Source organism: Simochromis diagramma, unplaced genomic scaffold (assembly GCF_900408965.1).
Source record: "Simochromis diagramma unplaced genomic scaffold, fSimDia1.1 OVJJ01000304.1, whole genome shotgun sequence".
Lineage (NCBI taxonomy): Eukaryota > Metazoa > Chordata > Actinopteri > Cichliformes > Cichlidae > Simochromis > Simochromis diagramma.
Genome location: NW_024387030.1, coordinates 6,211,031 through 6,238,879, shown reverse-complemented (window position 1 = coordinate 6,238,879; position 27,849 = coordinate 6,211,031). Strand labels below are relative to the sequence as shown.

General features: G+C 38.7%; 1 protein-coding gene across 2 annotated transcripts; it reads right to left on the bottom strand.

Moving 5' to 3' along the window:
* Positions 1–837: 837 nt before the first annotated feature.
* On the bottom strand, positions 838–26,549 carry palm1b (paralemmin 1b). 2 transcript variants are annotated; one of them, XM_040042718.1, is made up of 7 exons: positions 25,941–26,549; positions 12,807–12,865; positions 9,901–9,943; positions 9,139–9,219; positions 5,356–5,471; positions 5,056–5,126; positions 838–4,801 (listed from the first exon to the last, which is right to left on the bottom strand). In XM_040042718.1, exons 2-7 carry the CDS (start codon positions 12,851–12,853, stop codon positions 4,422–4,424), a joined length of 738 nt encoding a protein of 245 aa, XP_039898652.1. In that variant the 5' UTR covers positions 12,854–12,865; positions 25,941–26,549; the 3' UTR covers positions 838–4,421. The 2 variants fall into 2 exon arrangements, with proteins under 2 accessions (XP_039898652.1, XP_039898653.1); XM_040042719.1 differs by lacking the exon at positions 12,807–12,865 and having other exon boundaries at positions 25,941–26,548.
* Between the last annotated feature and the right edge of the window lie 1,300 nt (positions 26,550–27,849).

Here is a 27,849-nt window from a genome sequence, read left to right as displayed (position 1 = left end):
TGTAAAATGACGAAATTAAAAGATAGTAGATGTATGCTCCCTAGTGGCATGTTCTGTGTAGTGCACACTACAAAATTATGACGTCAGAAGACAGAGAAATTAAAATCCCGCATGCTCAGACTACTTCAGCCTACGGAAGCGTAGAGCTGCCACCCAGGCAAAAGAAAAATACAAGTGTATCACGTTATAACGTGAAAGGTTTATTGTTCTAACAAGATACTTTTCCTGTTTGTACAATATACTATCATGTTTGTACAATATACTTTTCACGTTTGAACAACATAATATCACGTTATTACAATATACATAATTATCACGTTCGTACAATATAGGATCACGTTCGTACAATATAGGATCACGTTCGTACAATATAGGATCACGTTCGTACAATATAAATATTATATTGTACGAACGTGATAATTATGTATATTGTAATAACGTGATATTATGTTGTTCAAACGTGAAAAGTATATTGTACAAACATGATAGTATATTGTACAAACAGGAAAAGTATCTTGTTAGAACAATAAACCTTTCACGTTATAACGTGATACACTTGTATTTTTCTTTTGCCTGGGTGGCAGCTCTACGCTTCCGTATTCAGCTGTCTAAATCCCACCTTTAACTTTATTTCTTCTTGCTTCATATTTTTTTTCATTAATGATTGTTCAATTTCATCTTCTTGTTTCTTGATTTTTCTACCCACTTAGCCCAATAATAAATAGATGGTTTATCTCCTCAGAAGGGTGTCCTGTACTCATATGTGCCTCCTTCAAATGGCAAAATCACACATTGTTCAGCTTATATTTGGTTACCACATACACACTCAATTTGACCTGCTGTAACAAACAATAGTTTTATTCAAGATTAAACATTTAGACGACCACAGAATAGATGAACAGGCATTGGTTTAACACAAGGTTGATTTTTCTGCTGCTGCCCTGGAGACCCACTATTAAGCAAAGCTTTAGCTCACCAATTTTATGCATTTCTATCTATACAGATGCATACAGACATACACATGTGCATGTATTGTATATACATAGGCTATCAGTTAGTCTTCTGTATAAAGTTTGCATCCCCAGATAATGTTAAACATCGGATCAAGGTTGGTTTTGATTAGAGTTTCTTGCATTTCTGGAATTAAAAAAACCAAAAAAAAAACCAAAAAACAACAACAAATAAAAACCTTTAAATCTGTCAGTTGAAGTGATGTCATCAACTTTAAAAAAGTTCATAAGACGTGTTACAAAGTTTCTTGGAGACTCTAACAGTAGTTTGCATATTATCAATTGTCCTAACCGTGTTCATTTATAGTTATCACTTAAAGAACGAGTGTAGTATTCGATATACTCTTGACACTTCATAGTAGAAGGCAGTGTTTCCAAGTGGGTCATCGTAACCAGGAGCACAGCAAGAAAAACCCTGGTCTGAAAATGGCATCAGACAGACAAGTCCAGTCAAATGAACCTGACAAAGGCACCGACAATACACAGATGTAGTAATCTTTTTTGTTTTTTAAAAATACACACATCAAATACGACATACTGCCTTGCAAAGAGACCATAGAAAAAAAGGATGAGAGGCAATATAAGAAATAAAGTTGTACAATTATTTTTGAACTATACATAGACTATAACTTATCCATGCCTGTTGTCTTCCCTCTGGAATGTAAGAAGGGATCATTTCTCTGATGTTAAAAATAGGCAGGACTTGAGAGAATGCATCTGGCACTGAAGGTTGAAAAAGACTCTTATTCATCAAGCAGGAGACAGTAGAATCCCCTTTACCAGCAATTTGAGTAAGACAGATGGGACAGGTTGAACAATAGTTGGTGGATGAAGAGTTTTAGAGAAGATTTTGGATTAGCACCAACTTCAGAGATTTTTTTTTTGTTAACTGCGTGTCTCCAAGCATAGAAGGTGTGGCTATGATTTGACAATGACAATGAAACAGTATAGTAAGGAAATAATGGTGATAACATTTAGGTGATTCAGTGACATGGATGACCCTGGGGAAGGAGAAGCATTGGCAGTACAGTTTACTGACCAAGCTCATCCAGAACTGCATATGTCTGCCAAACACATCAGATTTTTTACTTTGAATTGCCATAATGTACATGCATATTTTCTCTACCATTAAATGTGGCTGAGATGCTTTTTTTCAAGAATTTAAACTATCTGTAATAGTGGGAGAAAGCTAAATGCTTGGATACCCGGATAAAGCTGAAGTCTTTATAATGTGTCCAAAGATATAATGAATATTTGCAAAAAATCTACTCAAATGCCCTCATTCTCTTTTCTTCCTCTGTAAATCTACTCAAGCACAATTAGGCCCAGGTGTACAAACAAAGAATCAGGGGTTAAACTGGGAGTATAAGCAGAACAGAAACCACCAGCCAACCAAGACACAGTGAAATGACTGATTCATCAAATTTTATTTGGTACATAAAAACAAAAAGCTTTTTTTTTAATAGTGAGCTGAGCAAGCCCTCCTCTTCTCATTATGCTAGGATGAATCCCAGTTTAACCCCTGGATTTACATTCATGTTAATGTGATAGTGTATGCTACAGACCTAACAAGAGACAAGTTGAAACAGTTGCAAGGCTTCATGCAGTGCTACCTCATTAAGACATACATTGATTCTACTGTTGTAAGAAGAAAATTACTTAGGCCTTCCTAAACACTGTGTAATGATCTCATGAATCTAATCATAAAGTGATTTCATCTTACAGGCCTTTTCTAAAAATGTTGAAACACTTCTTCAAAAAGTAAATAAAATACAATGCAATGGAGAGCAAATTATTTGTATCCTTTTATTTGATGTATAATAGATCAATTGACGTAGCTTTGTTAGCAAAATACGGCAAATGTTTTAAATTGAGTGACACGTCTAGATGCACTTTAGCACCGGGACTCATCTCCTTTGTAGTAAGCCCATGTTATTGTTATATGTGCACAATGTGTATTGGCAGTGTTTTGCAGAAATAAGCAAGGACTTCCTTAAAAAAGGTCTCGTCTAGATGGGAGCATATGGTACTCCAATATCTGTAGATATCATTCAGCATTAATGGTGCCTTCACAGATTAAACAAGCCATGTGCAAAAAGCACTCCATGTTACCAATTATGGCTTTTAAATTGTGAACAGATTAATACATTCTTTCAACTTTTCCTTGTATTTTTGAACCATTTGACTATGCAGACTTTTACAGAGTGGTGAACCCCTCTGCATCTTCCCATCTTTTACTTCTAAAGGAAATGGGCATTTCTTATACCCACTCATGTACTGTTTAACCGTATATTACAGTCAAATTGAAAATGAGAATACATTTTCAAAAATACAATCATATTTTTTTTAACCTTTTTTATGGTTTATTATTCAGTAACTGTACAGTTTTTATGACTTGCAAATCATTGCATTGGTTTTATTTACATTTTGCACAGCGCTGCAACGTTTTGAGAAACAGAGCTGCATTCAAAAAACACAACAGCCGTGATCTTAATGTACATGTGCCACATACAGTACAAAACTATTGTGATTTGCAACCTAGTTAGTGATCATATTTATCTTTGTCTCCTTGCTGTATTTTTCGACATAACGCATATCTCTAACAATGCCAATTATACTTACTGTTACTGATAGAAAGACTTGCGTGACTAAAGATATGAGCACGTATGAGTCTAAGAAAACACAGACACTTGTATGAGTGTGACGCGACTGTGATAGTGCTTACAAGCTTACATGCAGTTAATGGTTGAAGATGATACAGAGAACCAAAAACAATAAATACATTGTATAAAACATAATTTCATATCAATATATTAAAATACTATTTAAAATAATATCTTAGACAATATTGCAATATGAAATTGACCGATAAATAGCTGTTAGGCCTAAACAGAGAAATATATATATCTAAGTATCTGTGTCCTTCATAGTTTGCTTTTTTTTACTTAAATGATTTAAAGTTTCCAGATTTTCCCAACTGAGTAGCAGTACAGTCCAGAGAGCTAATACATTTTCTTTTTTTTCCCAACAATAGTAACAATGAACTTACAGTACACAGTCCCATAATAAAGTTATACATACTGAATACAATATAAATGTCAAGACAGAAAAATAGAAAAATATCAATAGAAATCAAAAGTCAAATACATATCAGAGAAAGAATATAGAGTAAAGTGTACTTATGAGTCTTTGTGGTTCTTGTTGTAGCTGGAGCTTGGATTGGCTCTCATTGTTGGTATATTGGCTGTGTAACTGTACTTTTTGTTTTTTTTCCCAGTCCCGATACACACACTTTCACACAAAAACAAAAAGTTACACACATTTGCAAATACAGACACATGCAATGGCACACATGCCTGCAAAGGTGAAAGTGTGTACACACCCACGCGCACATACGCACGCACATACGCCTCACATGACCGTGCAGCATTTGCAGGTCTGTTTCTTCTCCTTTTCCTTCTCGCCCTCCTCCCCACCTTCATTAGGCTTCTCTTTTTCTGCCATGCTCCCGTTAGGTGGAGGCTGCTCTTCTGTGGCTGCGTCTCCGCCCGCTTTCTCCTCCCCATCCTCGATCACAACAAACTCGGCTTTGACATTGCCATCCACCCCGTCCATTCCTAAGGCCGTGCGAGTCTCCTGTTCCTCCTCCACGGTCTTGTAGCCCATGAACACTAGAGTAACTGGGTTGTCTGCACTAGCCTGGTCAGGACTAGGGCCGAGCAGCTTGGCCTCAATCCCTGTCACCTCTCTCTTGGGTGTCTGACCAGAGGTCTGCACTACTCCATTTTCACCTATAGAGAGCACCAAAGCATCGTTGAGAGATTAGGGAAGTGCATGAGAAAAGAGCGTGGTCAGGGTCAGACAGTAGGACAAAGAAAGAAAGGAAATTTTGTTTTAATGACCTCCGGCATGGAGAACCGATTTCACAGAGTAAATCAAGAGGTTATTATGAGCACACTTTGTCTTTGTGACACTTGCGCTCAGGCTGCATTGCCATGGTTTCCCATGTGATGATACAATATGTTGCCATGGGCACCAAACTTACCTCCATTTTCTTTGGCCACACCCTTATTGGCTGGTACGCCTGTCTCAAGTTCTTCAATCTCTTGCTCAAGCCTGGCTCGGAAACACACACAAAAAAAATCTGTGGATCATTCATGACCACAAATTGTATTATATTTGAGCAAACTCTGAGTGCAAATCAAAACACCATTAAATCACACTGCTACTGCTACTCCTGGTTTTTTAAATATTGTAGCAATTTACCGGTTAATTTCAAAATAAAAGAATAACAATGGATAAACTGCTTCAAAAATTAAACATATGGTGGATTTAAAATGCTCACCTGAGGATGACTTGTTCCAAAAGTTTGGTCTTCACCTCGTCCTCCTGCAGACGCTTCTGAGTCTCCTCCTCTGCTGGAGCTCCATCTAACAACCAGCGCTCTCTCAGTGCCTTTGACTGCAAGGATAATATACATGTTGAGAACACAGATAGAGTGTAGGTAATCCAGACCATTTAACTTACGTTCTATAAAATGGATCTAGCAATGGTAAGACAAGGAATATAGTTTTACTGTGTATGTACTTGATGTGTCCATGGGTGTTGATGCATTGGTGTGCATGCTTGCTACATTGAAAGGATCTTATGGAAGATCTTTATGCATACATTATGCACAAGTTGAGTAGTTAAAACGTTAGAAGCACCTCAATTTCTCCACATGCTGCACAGAGTCAGCCTCTCTTTGGACATCGATGTACTTTCTTACACAAGAGATTAGTGACACCATCTCTGACACTAATGATGAACTCTTTAGTTAATCTAAAGCAACAACATCTTCTTGCCAGGCAGTCTCGTACTTCTCTGCTGACTGCTGAAACTCAGGGATTCTGTCAAACACTTTAACTGCTGCCAAATAGTTTGCCAAGTGGACTAAATGGCACCCGGCCAGTGGATCAGGACTTCTGGTATCAAACTGGGAAATCCAAACATTTATTTAATATCATTATACTAAATTAAAGACAGGAATGGGTATATAGAGAGGTCGCTGGGAGACAAAAAAAAAGGAAGTGGCTCTAATCTTAAACTAGATCAAATATTTCTTAGAGCTTAATTCATTCCAAGTAATATCTCTATGAACAAGCTTAGAAAACTAACAGTGACTACTATTATTCCTTATTATTTTCCAACCAGGCCAGTATTCTTATCTTCAATCCCCATCCATCCTCTGGATGAGTTAATATCAAAGCAAATACTTGGCGTGCTCTGAGGTAAATATAACAGTGTGTCTTACTCGCAGCTGTTGGACCATGCAGCAAAAGACAACCCTGCCGGACCATATGGAAAAGTGTTAGAAAAAAAAGCTCTTGTTTTCACAAGTTAGGCTGAAAATCTGGACATGTGCTTGATGCGAATTCCTCTCCAGTGATGCAACTAGAATTTCTACAAAAAAACAACCCCCCCCCCCCTTCCTCTCTCGTGTAGCATATGCCTCTTTGCCCATCCTAAATTTTAGGAACCTAAAAAGGGTTGTAAATGTCAGGGTGTATCTCCCTCAATTTATATCCGTGTTTAAATTTTTTTATCTGCTGTTCTGTTTAAAATCTTACCCTCTCCACTGAGTAATTCAACTTCAGACATCCAGCTGCAGAGCTTTAGAGCACACACTTAACACTGTGTAATTCAACACTCTTCATTCCACAGTCCTGCATGGTCTCTTGGGCACTGAATCTAAACCTGCTTTGCCCTCTTACTACTCTCTGAATCTTGCTTGCTCTCGTGAGCCACACCCTACTACGCCAGTGCCTGACATCACTTTAATGTGCTCACTCTTGCATATGGAAGCACTCACACACACACACACACACACACACACACACACACACACACACACACACACACACACACACACACACCAGTCAATGTGAACAGTTGAAAAGCTAGGAATGCTGAAGCAATGTCTCTCCATTGTTCTTTGGAGTAAAAGCTGCTAACGTAGCAGACAAAGGGCGGAACTGGGATACAGACATACGCACACGCAGGCAAGCATCCATCCACACATGGATATGTTATGAACAGCTGGAAAGAGAAGAAGCTTATTTCAAATCACATTGTGCATCTATTCAAAAGTCAGTTTTGTCAAAATAAAGTTTTTCTGGTCCGTGTAGCATAAATGTTTTTCGTCAAACATTTCGTCAAATTTAAATTTTTTTTCTTTCATTTTCATTTTGAGCTAATGTCTGTGGTATAATAGGAGGATGGCGAAAGTGACTTAGCGGTCCAAAGCTTAAATGTTGTACTTTTAGCCTTTGTCTCTTGTACAGGTTAAGCAAATGTCCTTGGTAATTAAATGAATGAGGTTTAGATGTGGTTTTAAAATTAAATGCTCGCTTGCCGCAGCTGTGTTATTTATGTTTTTATGAATAAGAAAATGACAAACTGCTCCTTTCCCAACTTTGTAAAAGTCTGTTAGCTGTGAGTGCTAATTGTTTTATTCTGAAAAATCACAACTTGTATACACCATGTTGACATTTACTGACTGCTGACTCCTGTTAGCGTAATCATATCTCACCACATTTTCTGTGTTAACAAGTCTGTGCACATATATGTGTGTGTGTTTAATCATGTACTGGTGTGATTTAATGGTGGGGTACATGCCTAAAAAAATGTACTGCGTAAGCAAAGACGTTCATTAGGATTTCCACATCGGTCTGCCTCTGAGTCAAGAATACTTGCTGTGGTCCACACAAAGAGCCTTCTAACAACCCTGGACAGCATGATTACACTTCCCCTCTGTGTGTGTGTGAGACGAAAGTGGGGTGCGGTGGGTGTAAGAGCTGTTTCCTGTTGGTGGGAGTGGGACAAAAATCTGTTTCCTCTGCTAAAGCCCACTGCATTGTCTGAAGCTTCTGTGTTCCTTTATGAAGCAACCTACACACAACTGGACGCGACATGTACAGATACACACTTACAATGGTTTGCCTGGAAAATAGAAAAAGTGGGAGCACACAGGGACAACAGTACAGGTCACTTTTAGAAACACACACACACACATACTCGTGTGCACATGGCAAATACACACCTCAACCTTTGCTCTTATCTGTGACCTGCTGAATTGTCGGTGGCTGAAATAGCTTTGATAACGCTGACACATACGCTGACAAAAACCTTGGCTCTGATATAATGAGTGTGTGTCTACATGCATGAGTGTGTGTGTGTATAAACAGCATGTGGAGGAGCTTTTGGTATTATCTGTTATCCATTCTGAACATTCCGTGACAGCAGCAGTTGGGGAGTATCTCACTATGTTGGACAAATATATTTGAAGGGAACTGCTGATTTTAATGTTGTGTGGGTGTCTAACGTTGCTCACACACATAAGAGCATGAATCCCAGAAACATGCAGAGGGCTGACCGGCAGTATTTCTGTTAGCTTGTTAGAAGTTCTGTGAAGGGAGAGGCATGTAGGAGTACAGATGACACATACTGTACATTAGTTTTATCAGTGGAGAGCTCGAGTGCATTTCAAACAAAGCCAAACTGGCATGTTCACGAAGGATGAGCAATGTGATGCTGGGGTCAAATATCCCAGTTTATGCACTGCAAGCACTCTTTTGGTAGCAGATGGAGGAATTCACAAGTGTAGATGGGAGGTGATAGTATTAAATAATAACATTTAAACATGTGCAACAAAGATAATTAGTACTATGACTACTGTGACTGCAAAACAAAAAAAATCTATTGCTCAGGTTCAACTAGCTCTCAAGCTTCTCTGTGTACCAACTGAATTTCATTTGCTTACTTCAACAAATGGAATAAGAATACTTGATATACAAATACACATAAAAAAAGGTGGATGGATTTCTTTCCTGGAAGAAATCCAACAAACTCAATATGTGCCTACACAAGGTGGAAAAACAGTTAAACTGGAAACATGTGGCCAGCGGCAAGAGAAGCAGGGGAAACGTGCTGATGAAGTAGTGAGCAGGAGGTAACTGAGAGTGCGCTGTGCATACTATGAGATCAATGTGTTGTGGACACCAATACTTGTGTGTATTCTTGTCAGCCACCAAGTATTCTTATGGGATACGTGGAAAATGTGTATGCCCGTGAATGTGTGTGTGTGTACCTTGAGATGCTGGAGTTGCCGTCGGTCATCATCCAGCTGTCTCCTCTTGTTTTCAATTTCTGTCTGCTTCTTCCTTTTCTCCTGTTATGATATACATGCATTAAGATTGGTAGGAAATGCACAAATGCATATTACAAAGATTAGAAATAGAAATAATATCATAATTTTAAAGAACAATATGAACTATATATTTATTTATGCAGTACTAGTGTGGCAACTTGGGAATTTTGGTAACTTCAAATAAATAGAGCTGCATATACGGCATCTTTAGTAGTCAACCAATATATTTTTTATATACATACAGCTTGTTGATCATAGGCATAGGAATGTAGTACTGGCATTAAACTGATATTATGTAGTAATATAAATGTGTTTCCCTATATCTGCTACAGGTAAAATAAAAAAGAGATTGCAATATACAAAGTTTAGCTAAACAGACACCTGGATGTTAAAACAGAAAAGGCAACAAGTGACAATAAAACATTTGTGAAGTATAAAAGATGAACAGAGACAGAGGAACAGACAGAAAAGCGCAGTGAGCTGTAGCTACTATATTAGCTTTTGATGTCCTCTAATGGATGAAGGAGATGGGATCTAAAAGGTTGAGTCATTAAGACTGGCAGTCAGACCATGACAAGCAGCAATGATTTGTTGTTTCTTCAGCCATCAGTGTGCATGATGTGCACTCTGTGTGTGTGTCTAAGTGTGCGTATGAAATAGAAAATAGAAAGCAGAATGTGTCTATGTGTGTAGATAACTTACAGCGATGGCCTGGAGTCTCTCCTCATGTGACACCTCAGCCATCCTGATGAAGGACAGACAAGTTAAGGGGCAGCATGAGAGAGAGAGAGAGAGAGAGAAGGGAGGAGGGGGAGGGAGTAAGAGTTACGTCTCATAATGACCAGCGACATCAGACATTACACAGAGCGTCAAGCAATATTCTGTGACCCCTAGTTTTTGCTCACCGGTCATTTACCTTCCAGTGATTTCTCAGTGACTGAGGTTAAATATCTTTCTGTTTGGCACTAAATCAGAGTCTCTTTCCAGTCAGGAAAAGTTGGTGCAGGCATGCTAATGTGCAGCGAGGGCTCTGCTGGAGATTCCTGCTTTAATAGGTTCCAGACAAGAGCTTCAGGATGGAGGATGGACAGATGAAAACTTAAAGCCAGAGGAAAAGACTGCACACTGTTGCTTAACGGAGATAGGATAAAGCTATTGCTATGAAAAAGTGATAAATCCTGCACTGAGTTCCACTTTTTTCTGTAGTAAATAGTTGAGATTATCAGATCCAAAAGGCAGCACTTATCGTGACCTCTAGAGCAAATTAAACATAGAGATAAATTCATGATCCCAGACTGGAAAATTTTAATTTATAAAGACTATATAAGGCAGAATCGACTGGGTACAAGAATTCAGTACAAGGATTTTAGTATGCAAGCTATAGACACCTTCACTAACAACTGTGAGTGCCATATGGGGGTATTATGACGTTGATACATTCATATACTATATTTAACCCTGACTACTTTCAGCTCTCTAAGGACAACATGTGTTATGTGACAATAATAGCTAATGTCTCCACATATGTTTTATTTTGGTAAGTATTATTGTACTGAGAGGGAATTATATCTCTTATAACTATGTCTAATGTATTGGGATATAATCTTCCATTTAAAAATTACAACTAGTCCGTTAATTCTTACATTAAATATAACATCTAGGTGAGAAAACTACTGTTTTAATAAATGCGAGATTTGATTTATGCGACTGTAAACGGATGATACAGTTCTGGCAATTTGCTGGTTTTATTTAAGTTTGTATTCAAGCAAAGTCTCAATCTCCCCAGGAGTGGACGTATACAGAAATTCTGAAGGTCAGACTGTGCAATCCTCAAAAAAAAAACCCCCAAAAAAACCAAAACAAAACTGTGCAAAAAACAAAACAAAAAAACAAGCAAACAAAAAAAAAAAAAGCAAACACAAACTCAGATACTTGATGTTAAGTTCATGACAGTACAATTAGGAATAGACTGAATATGTCTGGCTTGTTTGGAAGGGTTGCCAGGAAATAGCCTCTCCTCTCTAAAAAGTCCATGGAAGTTGTGAACAAACCCCAAGACTTCTGGAACAATGTTTAGTGTTTGATGAACACTAAACACAGTATATCAGCAGAAACATCTCATCCTAACTGTCAGGCACGGTAGTGGAAGGATGATGATTTGAGCTTTTTTTGCAGCCACAGGACTAATACACTTTGCAGTTATTTACTCAACCATAAACTCTTTTATATATCAAAGTGTTTTAGATTGAAATATAAGGTAATGTATCTAAAAGCTAATGGCTGGCCAAAACTGGGTCGTACAACAGGACAATGATCGCATGTACACCAGCAAAACTGCAGTGGCCCAGTCCAGACCTCAACCCAACTGAAATACAGGACTTTAAGAGAGCTGTGCATAAATGAATAAGAGCTTTGAAAAGAAGAATAGACCAAAATTTCTTCACAACAATTCAAAAGACTGATGAAGTCATATACAAGATCTACCTGCTCTAGAGGTGTTTCTACAAGCTCTCAAATCCTGGGATGAACTCAGTTTCTCACAGGACTGCATAGAGTCCTTTGTAAACCTTCATTTGACTCTATAAATGATGGAAAATGAGGACAAACACAATATGTCTCATTTAGGTTTTAGACAAAATGACAGATTAAAATATTTTTGTAAAAATCCACTATTCAGGAAATCAGCAGGCAGGTTAATCAATGTTAAAAAATATATGATAAGTTGCAGTCCTAATTAAGAATTACATCCGTAGGGCAAACTAATGACTTTTTGGTTTTTCATCTCTAATTTAAATTATTACTATTATGTACTGTAAAAACATTTAAAAGGTGACATTTAAAAAGGTGATTCACATAAAACCTTAAGGGGAAGTATGTCTCTTTCGCCACATAAAATTACACCCCTGCACAGATATAATTTGCTATAATAGCAGGAATCTTTAGAAACATTACAGTGATCAAAGTAGCCCAAGAATTAACGTACTTATTAAATACAGGTTCTGAATGACTTGGTGTCAAATTACCCATTTTCTCTACTCCCAGAGAAGAAATTAACTTCTCTGAATCTGACTAGAGTTTCTGGTTGCTTAAGTGTTTGATGGAGAACAGAAGAATGGTGTGCTCTCTCTAGACCAGAATGAAGCTTTACCACAACATATATGGGCTCATCATCTAATCCAATCTTTTTAAAAACAGCTATAACAAAAACAGCTGTCAACCTAACCTACAGCAAGGCCAGTAACATTGCTAAAATTGTTTGATTGTGTTGTTGTTGATGAGGAACGAGGAACAGCATCCCTGCTCGTAACAGATTGTATCATTTCTCAGCTTAGTACATACAAAGGTTGGATTGTGAGTGGAAAAATGCAGCATATCACCAGTTCACATCCCTCCTATCCCACCCTTTTTTTGCGGCTGCATTTTTATTTCCCACACAAAGGCATGCAGGGTAGCAGCGCTGACCTAAAAAAGATAAAGAAGCATCTTTTTTCATGCTCAGTGTGCAACCATTGATCCTCTAAGACTTAGGCATGCATGAAGGTCAGTCTGTAACATGTCCAATTACTGTCTTTCCTGTGCATTTACACACATATAATCAAACAGCTCACTTCTCTTCCATTCCCTCTTCTGTTTTTCCATCGAGCCACATCACCATCACATGGAGACCCTTGGGGAGGAGAAAGTAAGTACCACAATCATCTGATCACCCCCTGAAGTACACACAAACACAGACATATTGTACCGTCTAGACACATTTTCCCAACTTTTGCCTTTCCCCAGTGATCCAGACATGTGGATGTACTGAGTCAAATCAGCTTTTATATGGCTTAATGTGGTAAGATTGCACTCTCAAAAATAAAGCAATTCTTAATTTTGCTTATAATTGTTTGTTTAGAACAAAATTAAAAAACATTAATTACGTTTATAGTTTTTTTTTTGGTGTTGTTATATAGCGCATTTTTGTCCTAAGCCTTTGTCCCTTCCCATCCCTCAGGTTATAGTGGAAGATGGGCCCTTAGATTAGTACACATCTGGAAACTCATCTGAATCATTTCATCGGTGGAATTTGACCAGGGAGGAGCAGCTGACCTCTGTTGTTTTTAAAGGACCAAACATCTTAATGTGGAAAAGGTCAAGGAGCAGGTCCCACCCGCAGCTGAACTTGACAGCAATTATACAATGAACACATTACCACTGTTTGATACATTTGTTAAAAATGCAGGATAGAGAGACCATTCACAGCTTCACATTTAGAACACCTGAAATGTGCCAAATCACCAAGAAATTTTTGCAATTTCAACTGCTTTTTAGTCACACAGAAATGTAGTTTTTGTTTTTATTAAGTAATTATGCATAACAGTTTTTGGACATAATCTTACTATGTATGTATAAGTTACAGACTTTTATTAGCAATGTGCTGATCGACCAGCTAGGGACTGCAATCAGTCAATTTTCAGCATTCTTGGCTCTGATTGGTGACCGGCTGGTCAGCCTCATCTATGTCAGATTATGCAACATGCACACTGTGGTGCAGGCAAATGGTTGCATTCACATTCTAACAGGTTGTTGGAATGAAAGCTCTTCACTATGAGTTAAGACACAAAGTGTTAGAACAGACCTAATGAGACACGTAATCTTCACCCAGATGAACATGGACAATTTAAAGAAAGTAACAACGCTGCTAAAGCTTCCCAGAGCTCAAAGCCAAAGGATCAGAGCAGTTACAAGGAAAAATTATAGAGACAAGAAAACAGAAAGGGGCTGACCTTTTATCTGGTGAAATTATAAACATACTGGAAAATTATTTAAGTAAATGACCTTTGTTATGTAAATCTGTTAAACGTTCTTTTGTTTGGTGCACAGTAACAGTGAACAGTTATTTGCACCTCTTTCCGGTATCAGAGCACTTTATTTTCAGTTACTTCAGTTGTTTCAGTGAAAGGACATCCTGCAACTTACTCAAATTTTGGGGACACTATAAAGTTGAATCTTTTTTTGTTGTTATGAAAATAATATTTAGCATTGAAGAAAAGTTTACTTTTGTTTGAATACGCTGTCATTTATAGTTTTTACAAAAAATGTGAAATTAGTAGCTGGAAACTGAAGACTGGAAGTGATACATCTCTTAATTTTTATGCACTTAACTCTTGGAAATTAGCTGGCAGTTAGCATTTCTAAACAGCTAACTGAGCATTAGCATTGCTAATAGACTTCTCTAAGTTCTTCTGTATTTCCCTGTTTCCTTTTTTATTTTTGATGCTCTTCCTTGTAATTGGCTTCGTTGTAATTATCCACTTGTTTACTAATTAGGTTACTATTGAGCGATTAGACCATTTTTTTCACATTGTTTGCCATCCATTCGTCTTGTTGACATTTGATCCATTTCAGTGTTGCACTGTCCAAAACCGAAACTGAAAACAAATTTATCACATGAGCACTACATAAGCTCACCATCTTAATAAGAGAACCATGTGATTTTCTTTCCCTGTGATTGCCCGGAGAGCTACAGCTGCTTTAAAACATTTCATTTGCAGTTAGTATATTAAACATCAGCACGTAATATAGTTCCATCAGTTTCCATCACGCTGTCCTAGCTGGACACAGTTCAGCTAAAGCACACTGTAAATAAGGTTAGCTTTGCATAGATAAGTGTAATGAATTTTAATTTAAAAGTTGTACAAAGGTTGTATTATGCATTTATCTAAACACAGGATGGCCTCAATTGTGATACAGATATTCTGCCCATGTTTTAGTTACAAAGACAAGAATTATGTGTGGACTTTGCTTCTATCCTGCCAGTATTCATGTAGTGCTTTTTATTTGGGAAGTTTCATTAAAGATAATTTTTTTTGCTCAACTGACTACCAAGTTGTGAATGTGAAAACGTAAATACAACAATAATCTAAAATCCAGATTTAGTCAGATGGACATGACATCAGGTGATATGAAAAAGTACTGATAACAATCCAGTCACTGTCAGGTGCATCTAAACATCTACATTCAGCAACAGTGAATAATGCTTACAATCTTGTGCATGCAAGACTTAAAGGCAACAGTCCAAAACCAAATGTAAGTGCTAGTCCTGATTTTATAACCTCTGGAATAATACTGCAATGAAATTTTAAAGACATATTGGAAAACTGTCTACCTTGTTGGAACACTGGGGGCCTATGTCCTACAGCCTCTCTCATAAATTATTGACGCACAGGGAGAAAGGAAAGCAGGCAGCCATCTTTGCCACAGTAAAAAGAGTACGGTAATTACATTTATGACAGAGAAAGACATCAAGGGAGGGAGACAGTCACTAAGAGACTGGTTTGCCTGACACAGATAAATGCAAGAGATCAAAAACATCACTCAGACAAGACTAAGCGATGGATGGATCATAACAGGCGGATTTAGAGACAACCAGCAAGCTAAAACCACATTTTTGACAAAATGTAAAGGTAGGTACATATCAGAAGAAGTCTGAGAAACACATTAATGACCAGCCCAATTCCCTATTGAGTGCACCGCTTCTGTAGCATTTCCAGGAACACATTAACTGCCAGTGTACAGCAACAGTATCCTCTCTTCTAATAGCATTGTGCTCATGGTCCTCTGGAACCAGCAGTCACTTTACATACTCTAACTGCACTATAATGCACTAAAAGTAATCAATTTAATGCCCATAAATGTAAATGAATTATAGCCCAGTGGTATATCTTTGTTGGGGGTGTTATATTGGCATAAAGTCTTACTAGGATAAAAAAAAAAATCTCCTTTTAAGGTAAAGAAAGTATTTTCATTCCACTTAATTATTAAGATACATAAAATCAACATCAGGTTCTTCTAATTAAAAAAAAACATTTCATCTCTTCCTGATCAAACTAATTCTACCTTCTGTAACAAAAACACCACTTTTTAAATCATTACATGTTGCCTTTGTAGAAGGTTTGCTGTAGATAATTTCCAATATGTGATGACAGAGAATAGCTACTCTTTGACTCCAGACAGCAATAGGTCTGCTCTCTGTCAGCAGCGGTGGCAGATTGTGTCAGTCCAAATTACCTCAAATTATCTTAAACAAACACCTGTTGGGCAATCCAACATGCTGATTCTGAACATGCCTCCTACGCTCACACATACTCAGATGCACAAATTTATTTAAAGCTTGTTTGTGCGGCATCTGCTCTTCATTAGGTAGTAAGCACTTTAATGCACCTATACTGAACTGAACACCTACTGCACATTAGGACCAGGCAGAATCAGGTCCCTTGACAAAGAGAGAAAGACGGATAAGAGCACTTTCAAATGATAGTTAATAAGTGGAGTTAATTAAAGTTAAATCTGGTGATATTTCTATATCACCTTACTATAAGCTTAGTCATAAAGGGAGGTTTTAAGCCTGATCTTAAGAAGTAGATAGTGCCTGTCTCCTGGATCTAGACTTAAAGCTTTTTGCATAGGAAGGTGGCCTGATAATTCAATGCTCTGCCTCCCAGTTTGGAAACTCTAGGAACCACAAGTAATCCTGCAGTCTGAGAGCAAAGCGCTTAACAAATTGTCTGAAACACTCAAAGCCAGCAATTAATTGAGCCAAAAAGTATCATTTATATAGTTAAATCCTGTCAGCGCTTATTCCTGTGGTCCACAGAGACCCGCTGCTGTTCAAAAATTGCTCCCCAAACATCAATGAGCCAGCCGCACACACTGGGTGACATGTTCCACACTGAAATATTTACATATATGACCATGAACATGGGCATTTAACTCTATACTCCATCCTCCTACTTTACTATGCCATGTGCGCGATCGGATTGTTGTTGTTGCTTTTAAATATGAAATATAAAAACCTCCTAAAGTGAGATGTTGATAATCACACCAATCATCTGGTGCCGAAAGTGACCAAGTTACAACAAATAAACAAGACATTTGTTAACTTAGGCTGTGATTCACAACAGCGAGAACGTTTAAACTAATATTTTGCAGCTATAATGAAACTCCTGGGTACACACACACACAAACACAATCACAAAAAGAAACCCAGAAAAAAAAAAAGAAAAGGTGACTGAAACGGCTGCAAGCCAAAAAAATAAGAAAACAGAATATTATTTATTCTGCAAATCTGGAGAAATCCCAGATGTGAGCGAGACTGTCATGTCTGGCTGCTTCCAAAAGAACAAGCATGCCAGACACAGACAAAATAACAGAAAATGTTTCCTCTTCAGAAAGAAGGATGATGGTGAAAATGACTCTTGAGTTAATGACACAGACCTTGCATTTAAGAAACGCTAAAACACTCTGGAAAAGGAAACTGATCTCGAATCCAATCACCCTGACTGTGTCAGAGTGGCCCTTCTTTCTCCTTCTCTCTACTCCCCACTTCCACGGCTTCCTTCCTTCAGGCCAAAAGAGCACAAGGACAACAATACTCCTCCCAGCCTCTCTGCCCCAGCCACACACTTGTCCCAGGCCATTACACACATATACACACCAAGACTTCTCAACCACCACCAACACACACGCAGCTCTGCATCCTTCTATCTCAGGCAGAATACAAATTGTGCCAAATATAAACAGTGCAGTGCCTATAAAAACTAGAGGAAGTCCGCTGAGGTCACACGTTAGTATTCAGGAGTCAGAGGGCAAAAGTCCTTTCCCTTTGAGGCCAGCCATAAATAACAGCTCTGTTAGCACAAAAGAGAGTGAACTACTGTGTAACATCTATGTCGAGAGGGCAAATGGCAAGTCACACAAAGACTGAGACACATGTGTTGGGACGGGGGAAACTGGGAAAGTTCTGATGTCTTACTTGTTTCAGTGTCAACAGCATGCAAGAATGAATGAATCCTGACTTTACGTATGTAGTGGCAGGATTTCTAGCAAAAAATGAGCAACCAATCAAAAGTATTCCTGTGATCTTTATGACTCTTTTGTCTTTTCTTCTGTACATAAATGGTCAAAATGGACTGCTTTTTATGTATCACTTTTCTAGTCTTATTGACCGCTCTAAGCACTTTTACGAGTTGTCTGTTGGCAACATTAGGAAAAAGACAAATTTCATTAAACTTGGCAGAGAAGTGAAGCATGAGCAAACAAAAATTCAGCTAAATTTCACTTGCTTAAAATGGTGCATTAGTGAATTAGCCTTGGCAGACCATGTGCTCTTCATGCAGTCTTCTAGTTAGAAAAAAACAATGAATTCAATTACATTTGTATTAAATCCTTCACCAGTTTGGAAAGTGTTATTTTTTGTATTGTCTAACAGCAATATTAATGAAGTTTATTTATTGGGGCCATTCATGCCACTCAAAGTCAACAACCATAATGGAAAATTGTTAAGGAAACATAAAATAAGCAACACAACACAAAACATGAATGAGTTACAATGGGTATTATGGCATTACAAAGAGATTAAGCTATTTAAGAAAGATTACCTTAATTTAGGTCACAAAAATAGAAGTTTTAAGAGTAGGTTGAGGATATGACAGGAAGCTGAAGATGGCAAGTTTTTTTCAGTGGGAGTGGCCAGAATGGTTCGAAATGAGTATTTGAGAGGGACAGATTGAGGCAAGGCTGAGATAGTTTAGACACACACAGAGAAAGACAGTGAATACACTGGAAATAGGATACTGAATATGGAGCTAAAGAGGAGGAAAAGAGGAAGATCGTGCAGAAGATTCATAGTGAAGGAGACAGAGTTTGTGTGACAGTATGCTGTTGGATGGGGTGAAATGGAGGCAGATGATCCCCTGTGTTGTTCCCTAAAGCGAGAAGCCAAAAGAAGGGGGAAAAAAAGAGATGCTTTGAGCAAGCAAGTTCCATCAGTAGCCAAAAACTTGTTGTCACAGACTGACGTCAGTCCACAGCAATCATAATGGCACAAAAATGGGAACAATCTTTTTTTGTATGCAATTATTCTCAAATTTGTGACATAAGGCAGTGGAGAAGGTGTTGCGTAACCCTGCCTTATTTTCTCAACCTTCACACTGCTGGTCAATAAGTCAATATGAAGTCTTCGCTTTGGAAAATTACAGAAATACTCGGATGCAGCCAACTCTAATGTGTAAAAAATCTAGGTTTGCAGGCACTTTTTCAACAATGGCCACATTTTTTAGGCATACAGACAGGCCAGTATTTCTTCTACTCAGTTCCTAATGTGCAACAAATCTCCACTCTCACATTCTTTCCACCAATTCCTTCCTCGTTCTGCCTTCTACAAATACCTAATGAAAAACCTTTAACAGAGGCAGTGTCCCTACCCTGTGCTGCTTCTCCCTGGAATCTTCATCAACTAGTCTCATCTGACCGATCTTGACCTTCATTATGCTACGCTGCAAAACTGATGAGTTTTGATCTTTGCTTGTTAATGTTTAGATAACCACAGAGTGCATGCTGAGTCCACAACTCCTGTGACACTTTATGATTGATCCGGGTGTTTTGATTATAGCTGTAGAGGTCAGAATGCAGGTTTAGCTTGTCAAAGGTAGAAATATAGTACATACACAGTTAGGGCTGTTCGATATAACGATATATATTGGATGACGATATAAAAACGTCTATCGTTTCATTTTACGCTATCGTTTGTTTCGTGGTGTCGCAAAATAAGCTGTTTATGGCAATACTTTTTCATTATTTTGATAGTCACTCTAGTGGCTATATTAATTTCTTAAAGTTCTCTTCTCTACATTTAATATAACCACACTACAGACAGACAAGCGTTTGTTTTTATGCATTGTCTTTAGCAACAACGACGGTAAAACCACCGCGTGTTCGCTTGTTCCGCATAAACCTTTCACAATAAAGCTCAAGATCCTGTTGAGACTTTTCAAAATAAATTGAATCACGTGAAAGATGCAGAGTGTTTACGGATGAGAAGCAAATAAAGAGCCGCCAGGTGCTAAAAAATAAACCTTAGACTCAAACGTTAGAACAGGCTTTTCCCCGCAGCACGCTGTGTAATAAATACGCACAAAGAAAACGGCGGCCGTTACAACTTATGTCTAAAAATGTATAGTTTCATGCATCAGTTAAAACACTGGACTCCAGGTACGCGACGCCCAGCTGGAAACACTTCACGCATGTCGAGCTGCCCGAGATTCACAGAATTTACAGAAAATGTTACATTTTTGTGATTTATATCGTTATCGGACGATAGAGGTCTTAATATCGGGATATGAGATTTTGGTCATATTGCACAGCCCTATACACAGTACACTGGATCTTTAATATCACTGATACCTGTGTGACAGGATATAATGAAGACTGACGTTTGGATCACTGTTTAGATCATCAAAATTCAGGGAGTGGCAATCGGTATAGGAAAAGGTGAAATCTTTTAGCTCTGAACCTGGGAAACATTTTGTTCTGTATTGGAAGCCCAGTTTCGTTAGAAGGAGCCAAGCTATCACACAAATAAGACTGGGATGGAAAAACGCAGATGTTTGTAAATTATGACCTAAAGGTTCATAATCACAATTTAAAAAATGAAAGCAGGATCATCCTAAATGAATTACTCAGAAGATTATTTGCCATGTGATTTAAACTCAAATCATATTTGGTAAGTTCCAACTTTTCACATTTGAGGATTTTATGCTATACTTTTCTGAAACGTCGCTGAAATTGTTTTATACTGCTAGTTGGATAAAACAAGCAATTTAGCTGGTATTTTTCACTATTTTTACAGAATATTTAACAGACAAAAATCTCTCCTTGAAAAAATATTTGATCAATGGATCTTAGCAGCCATTATTTAATATTTGTAAGTGTGATTGAGGCCTGGTCTTGCAATTGAACAGCAGTTCCTAGTAGGGCTGTGCGATATGACCAAAATCTCATATCCCGATATAAGAATTCTATCGTCCGATAACGATATAAATCACAAAAATGTAACATTTTCTGTAAATTCTGTGAATCTCGGGCAGCTCGACTTGTGTGAAGTGTTTCCAGCTGCGCGTCATGTAGTGTTTTAACTGATGCATGAAAATATAAATTTTTAGACATAAGTTGTAACGGCCGCCGTTTTCTTTGTGAGTATTTATTACACGGTGTGCTGCGGGGAAAAGCCTGTTCTAACGTTTGAGTCTAAGGTTTATTTTTTAGCACCTGGCAGCTCTTTTTTTACTTCTCATCTGTAAATAATCTGCTCTTTCACGTGATTCAGTTTATTTTGAAAAGTCTCCACAGGATCTTGAGCTTTATTGTGAAAACTTTATGTGGAACATAAACAAGCGGATGGTGTTACCGTCGTTGTTGCTAACCAAAACATAAAAACAGGCCTTGTCCTCCGTAGTGTGGTTATATAAAATATAAGAGAAAGAGAGAACTTTAAGAAATTAATATAGCCACTACAGTGACCATCAAAACAATGAAAAAATATTGCTGTAAACAGTTTATTTTGCAACACCACGAAACAAATGATAGCATAAAATGAAATGATAGACGTTTTTATATCGTCATCCGATATATATCGTTATATGAACAGCCCTAGTTCCTAGGAGGAATAATCTTAGAGTTCTGGACAAAAGCTCAACCTTTTTGGACAGAAGATTAAAAACCTAAGCTAGAATGAGTAAAGAACAGGATAGTGATCCCAATTATTGACTTGTTCTTCAGCCTTTTTGCAAAAACAGTGTAACATGACCTGCTGACAACACTGTCTTTATGCTTACAGAAAACCCATTTCAGTAGTGGCCTGTCTCCTGCATCCTGGTGTGTTCTTGTTGGTCAATAAGCAAATTCTATATGTCCGGAAACCTATGGACTTGCATTACGGGAGCAGCCTTTCTATGTTAATGCAGTAACCATTAGGCCTAATAGGTGTCTTCCCTTATGGCATGGTCCCAATATCTACTCAAGGCTCTCAAGGACTTGTTTATACTAAGTATGTTTGTCCAAGAACAGCCTGTCCAATCTCTTCTCACAAAATAAAGTTTGATTTACAAAGGGGACAAGGACTAATATTCATCCTACTTCCTTCCCTTAAACCATATTGCCATGTGTGCACCCTGTAGATGAGGTTATCAACAGAGCAAAACGAAGGGTGATCTACTGCTTATCAATAGGGCTTTTGATATTATCTCTGCAACAACACTGATGACAGTCATATGAGCATGTGGGAGTGCACATGTTTTGGGCAGTAGGCACACACACACACAGGCACACACATACAAATGTACAAACACATACTGCTGAGCACACTTCCCTCTGAGATTAAAACGACTTAGTGGCTAAAAATGACAGTTTATCAGAAGACACACTATCCGCTGGAAAGAAAAAAACAAATCCTCCTTTTGCCTTATCTGTCATGACAAAGCAGCAAGGAGGGGGATTTGTAATAAGAGATAGTCATAAAAAAGAAAAAGAAAAAGTGACTATCCAGGAGGAAAAGAGAAGGCAGAGATTAAGAAAAAGAGAAAAAAAAAAACAGAGACAGAAAGGGCGAGGTGGATTGCAAAGCATTATCTAAGAATATCTCACATCATCATCATCGGCCCAGATGTTACTCCGTATCACTTTGCATGCTTGCTGAGCAAGCTTTCACTTCCACTTCCTCTTTTGCCCTACAATACCATCTTTCAGAATGGGACAGTAAGTTTAAAGACATTTGGAATGTATGACATTCATTTTCCACGACTAGCTTACAGATCTGATTTTGTAACCACTGCATAAATGGTTTCTTAATGACAGCAAGGTCAGAGAGGGTAATTGGCAATATCCATCACTCTGGGGCTATTTGCTCAGGGCAGGATGTGAACCCATGAGAGGCCTCCTGTCCACTTGTAATAACGCTGTACCACCGGATTCTGGCAAAACTTCTAGGAAATTGCAACCCAACAGTTGTCGAGGGTTCTACGTTAAATTAGATCTATTTACTCATATACACCGCTCTAAAACAAAAGATTTTCATGAAACCTGTATTAACTGATATTTATACAAACAGTTAGTGTGGATCCTGATAAGATTTTAATTATACTAATGCCAGTGTTGACTCTGCTTATAGGTCTGAGTCTTTATGTTATTGATTTGTTATTGGTTTTCTGTGCAGGTCTAGACAGTTTTTTTTTATTTTATTTTATTTTATTTTTTGCATCAAAACAGCTGTTTTATTATCTGAGAATTATCTGAGAGTCTGACAACAGTATAAGAGCTGCATATGAGTCGAGGACCAAGAGTGTGACGCCACTTTATTGCAATGTTTAAGTGCCAGAAAATAATAAAAGGAATTGATAAGCTTGGAGTCATTTGATTCACATCGGTATTCCTAAGGGAAGACTTATAGCTACTAAATGTTCATCAACTGCTCACTGAGTTCTGTCTGTTTGGGTTGGCACTGGGCAGGTAGTGTACAACTGTTCATCATAGTTGCTTTGTTTGAAAACCTGCATTTTGCCACTGGCTATACGTGGTGACAATGAAGCAAAACATAAAATCTGGGAGGGGGGAAAGCAAAACAATCCGATGAATAACACTAAAATGGTCATGTGTCCTAATGTTAATCTGAAAATGCTGATTATAACTTCTTTCATTTGTACAGGTTATGTCATTGTGACTTTATTTTGGATGCTGCTTACTATGACTTGCCTCAATGAGGATTTCTATTATTAGCCTCTTGGCTTCCCGAAAGGCACTTTGATTGCAGTTAGTTGAGAGTAAAGACTGTTACTCATTCACATTTCACCTCAACTTTTTTTTTACTGACTGGCCATGAATAGGAATGAATGACCTTCCAGTTACCAGGCTCATTTCCCCTAACTAAATTGGGGAACGCAGACCCATCCCAGTACCAAGCCTGCCAGTGCAAGGCACAGTCATCAACACACGCATAAACAATCCATCTGTTTGTTCCATTCATACATGCAAAATGACTGGCAGAAATGCACAAACAAAGCTGCACGTATGCAGGAATTCAAAAAGACAAAGACAGAAATGTGACTGTCCAAAGTCATAATGTCAGATAATGTTTGGGCGGGCAAGACAAGTGCTGTCGCCTCCACTGTGAGTTGCTGACACGACACAGAGCAGCCAACTGGATATAGACCCTCCACTCACATGTAGCCTGGCTGGGGCCTTAGGACTTACTGTAACTGCTTATAAAATGAAATGAAACAACAGAAGGCAGGAAGTGCTGCTAATAAACCAAATATCCAACCTCTTTTTAAATGTTTGACCCGATAATTAATTGTCTTAAATCTTACCAATAAAATCTTAGAATATTAAATGGTATAATGCATAATTGATATCTATATTTTTACACATTTATCAGTGGTGAGAATTACATTTTGCGTTATTTTCTATTTACTAGTCAATTACACTATTAGACAATAAAGACTGATGTTCATTGTGAAGCAAACAGGCTCTCGGGACTTGAAATCAATTAATTTTGTCTCCTTTTCAACATCTCTCTGATGGCGATAGCTGACCTAGCAAGAGGATAAAATGTCTGGCTGGAAGTAACCTCAGAAATCAATCCCCCTGATGCACTTTCCCCAGCATTTATAAGAATCAAACAGGTGTCTCTTAAGCTTTTTTATTGACCAACATACCTAAGAGTGTGCTGTGCTACTTCAGGGAAATAATGATCCGTTATGTTTATGAACTCTCAGCTATCTTGCAAGGGCTGGTCTTGTCAACAAAGGTGTTTTCTACAACAGTCAACAAGCCCTGCAGAGCAACAATGAACACAAGACCAAACAAAAACACACACTTTGTCCGTTTGTGCCTATGCATGCTGTGATCAAACGTAATTACAAAAAAAGAAGAAAAAAAATCAGGGCAAAAATTAAGGAGCTGGTCCAGCTGACATTGTTCTATTCACAGACAGGAATAGAAGCAGAAGAACACACACAAGCCCGGGCTACGTGATATTCTGGGAGGATGGAGAAGCCAGGTTGTGCCACTGCTGGCAGCCTGCGCCTGGATTCATTTGAGCTAACGTCGTCTATTTAAGAGTTTCATTCGCCGCTACTACAAAGCCAAGCGCCTCATCCACTGCACGGTGTAAATTCCAGACACGAGTATGTAATGGCCAAGGTTTATCAGCTCATGTGCGCCATGTTGGAGGGGACTGCTCACATCACAACACACACAGAATACCCTGTTACTGTCCTCTCCTCCAGTCTGTAACCAGTCAGCATCTCTCCACCCGTGCAGTGACGGCCATGCGCGGCTGGCTGGCTCCACTGGAAATTCACCATCGAAGCAACGACAACAACAACAAATGAAGAGACACTTGCTTCGCACATCAGATCGATATTACATGACGGATCATGAAAGGCATCCGCGTAAACACGTCTTCCCATTACACCTGTCGCCCCCATTGGAAGTACAGTAGTGTAAGGCGGCCCTCTAGGCATGCAATAGAGGATAATATGACATAATAATGCAGATGTTCAGTAACTCTCAGCCGCTGACTTAAGCCAAAGCAATGCTATTTTCAATTTGCTCTCATCTGTCTTGAAGGATGCTGCGCCTCCTGTGATTACGAGTTGTAACCTCCTAGCATATTAATGCAGCTGCACAGTGCTTACACAGTGAGGAATTTCACTATTACAAAACAGCCAGTATATTGTTCGATATGCATATTTCATCCACCCTCTCTCATCCCTCTGTCCCGCTATGTCAGCCCTCGTGTCCGAGGCACAGGATTGATGCTTAAATGTTCCGCCGCTGCACAACCAGCCGCTGAACAAATCACCAAAAGCAGGTCAGCTACAGGAAAACACATCACCAACCGCAGCACACTGAAAATCACGACTTACTCAGTTTACAGATCCCTTTTTGCTTCCCGCCGCAGACGTCTTCCAAACGAGGTGTCCTGTTGTTTATTTTTCGGAGCACTCTCACACCCCTTCCTTTCCTCCCCCCTTCTCTTCTTCTTTTGGATGGCACCCCTTGTGCTATAGCTGAGGTGATGCCGAGGGCAGCTTGCGCGCACGGCCCGGCAATTATAAGACACCGATGGCTTCCTCTCGGGCGAAAAAGACGCACGGCGGACTTGGTTCCGCGCTGGGTAGGAATCTCATGGGTTGTGGGGCGTCGTCTGAAGCAGGTTGTAGACTAGTCAGGGTACGTGTGTGTGTGTGTGTGTGTGTGTGTGTGTTAGAGAGAGTGTCAGAGTGGTATGTGAAGGGGAGTGCAGAGGGGGAAAGGATACGCCTCCCAGCCCCGCGAAGATAAAGGGGCCCTGGCTGCGCACGCTGACTAAGATAAGGGTCCTTCTCTCCAAAAACGAGGCCCTGCTGGCTCTGCTCCAGCCTCACCATATGACGTGCAAGGCTGTCTGCTTCAGCGGTGCTTCAAAAGTACGTGCAGTCTGAGGCTGGGACCACATCCAGGATTTCTACTAGAGGAGAACGCGCCATTCTTTCCAGTTTTACTGTTTCTCCGTCCACTCCATCTAGTGGTGAAAAGGCTCAGTGTCAAGACTCCTTGAATTTTTTTTTGCACGAGGAATCGCAGGCTGAAGGGTGAATGCTTTCACTGCCTCAAGGAGCGGGTTTGAAATAGGATTTCGTCGCCATCTATCTGCTGTTTCTTTATCAAATCAGGAACACTCGGAGGAATCAGTGTAAACTTAAGCTGTGTGCTCAGTTTCGCTCATTTACATTTTATTTATCCAATTATTTGACATCTGCATCCTTAAATCATCCAAAACATGTTGCACCTGCACACAGTATACAGTAGGTGGTGCTAGACTTCCAGACATGTTCTCTTGTCCTTTCAAGTTTGCTTTCTCATAGGTTTATGGTCTGCAAATTCATTTGAGGTGGTTAGGCCATAAATGTTTGTGTGAAAATAGTAAACGAGATATGGGTGTCTACATTATTCTGTATTTTCTTCTGTTTTAGGATATAGCTCTTTTCAGGGAGTTTGATCAATTCTTTTATACAGGCGAGAAGAACAGACACAAAATCACCTGTGCCTCTGTTAGCTTATTGATACCGCATTGAGACTTTAACAATGTATTATATTAATAATACGCTGTTATAATGTATTATAATAATACATTGTTAATTTTGGCTACAGACAGTTTGCTACTGCCCACCACATTTCATCAAATAACCAAAAGTGTAGAGTGTTTAAGAAAAAACAAGGGCTGAAAAATCTGCTTGTCAAAAGACATCTGTTTGTCTAAATGGGAACTGGGTTACATTTAATTGGAAAGCACAAAGGTGAAAGGTTAGAGTACACAGTGGGCTATTTTAACTTAATGCAGCTGATGTGGGGGACAGAGCAAAAGTTCCTGCCTACTCTTAAATGTCTGTACAGCAAAGGAAAAAACAAAACAAAAATAAAGATGCTTCCTTAAAAACATGATGTAATATTTTTAATACTAAGTATAAATGTGGCTGGTTATTTTAGGCAAATCCACCACTGTGATCAAATTGGTGGTGCTGCGATGTCAGGCTGATGCATTTCTGAGTTCACTCCTTAGAATTTTTCAAGGAGCAAAAACTGTAGAAGAGCGACTCGTAAGGAGATCAGATTGTCTAGCTTTTGTCAAGGGACTCAGATTAATGTCTAGAAATAGGAAAGTGGTTAAGCAGTTTTTTTCTTTTCTTTTTTTGAGCCTGTGAGAGAGAATAAAAAGGAAGCACTAAAACCGGTTTCGGAGAAACAAACACCTCCGTTTCTCTGTCTCTTGCTCATTTCATGCACTTCACGTCT

Bases quoted from the DNA above. Each gene is read 5' to 3' on its own strand.
- palm1b (XM_040042718.1), bottom strand. From the start codon at position 12,853: ATGGTGATGTGGCTCGATGGAAAAACAGAAGAGGGAATGGAAGAGAA. The intron at 9,944-12,806 runs GTGAGCTGTTTG...GTCCTTCATCAG, and splicing joins GAAGAGGGAATGGAAGAGAA to GATGGCTGAGGTGTCACATG. The intron at 5,127-5,355 runs GTGAGCATTTTA...TTTCCGAGCCAG, and splicing joins TTGGAACAAGTCATCCTCAG to GCTTGAGCAAGAGATTGAAG.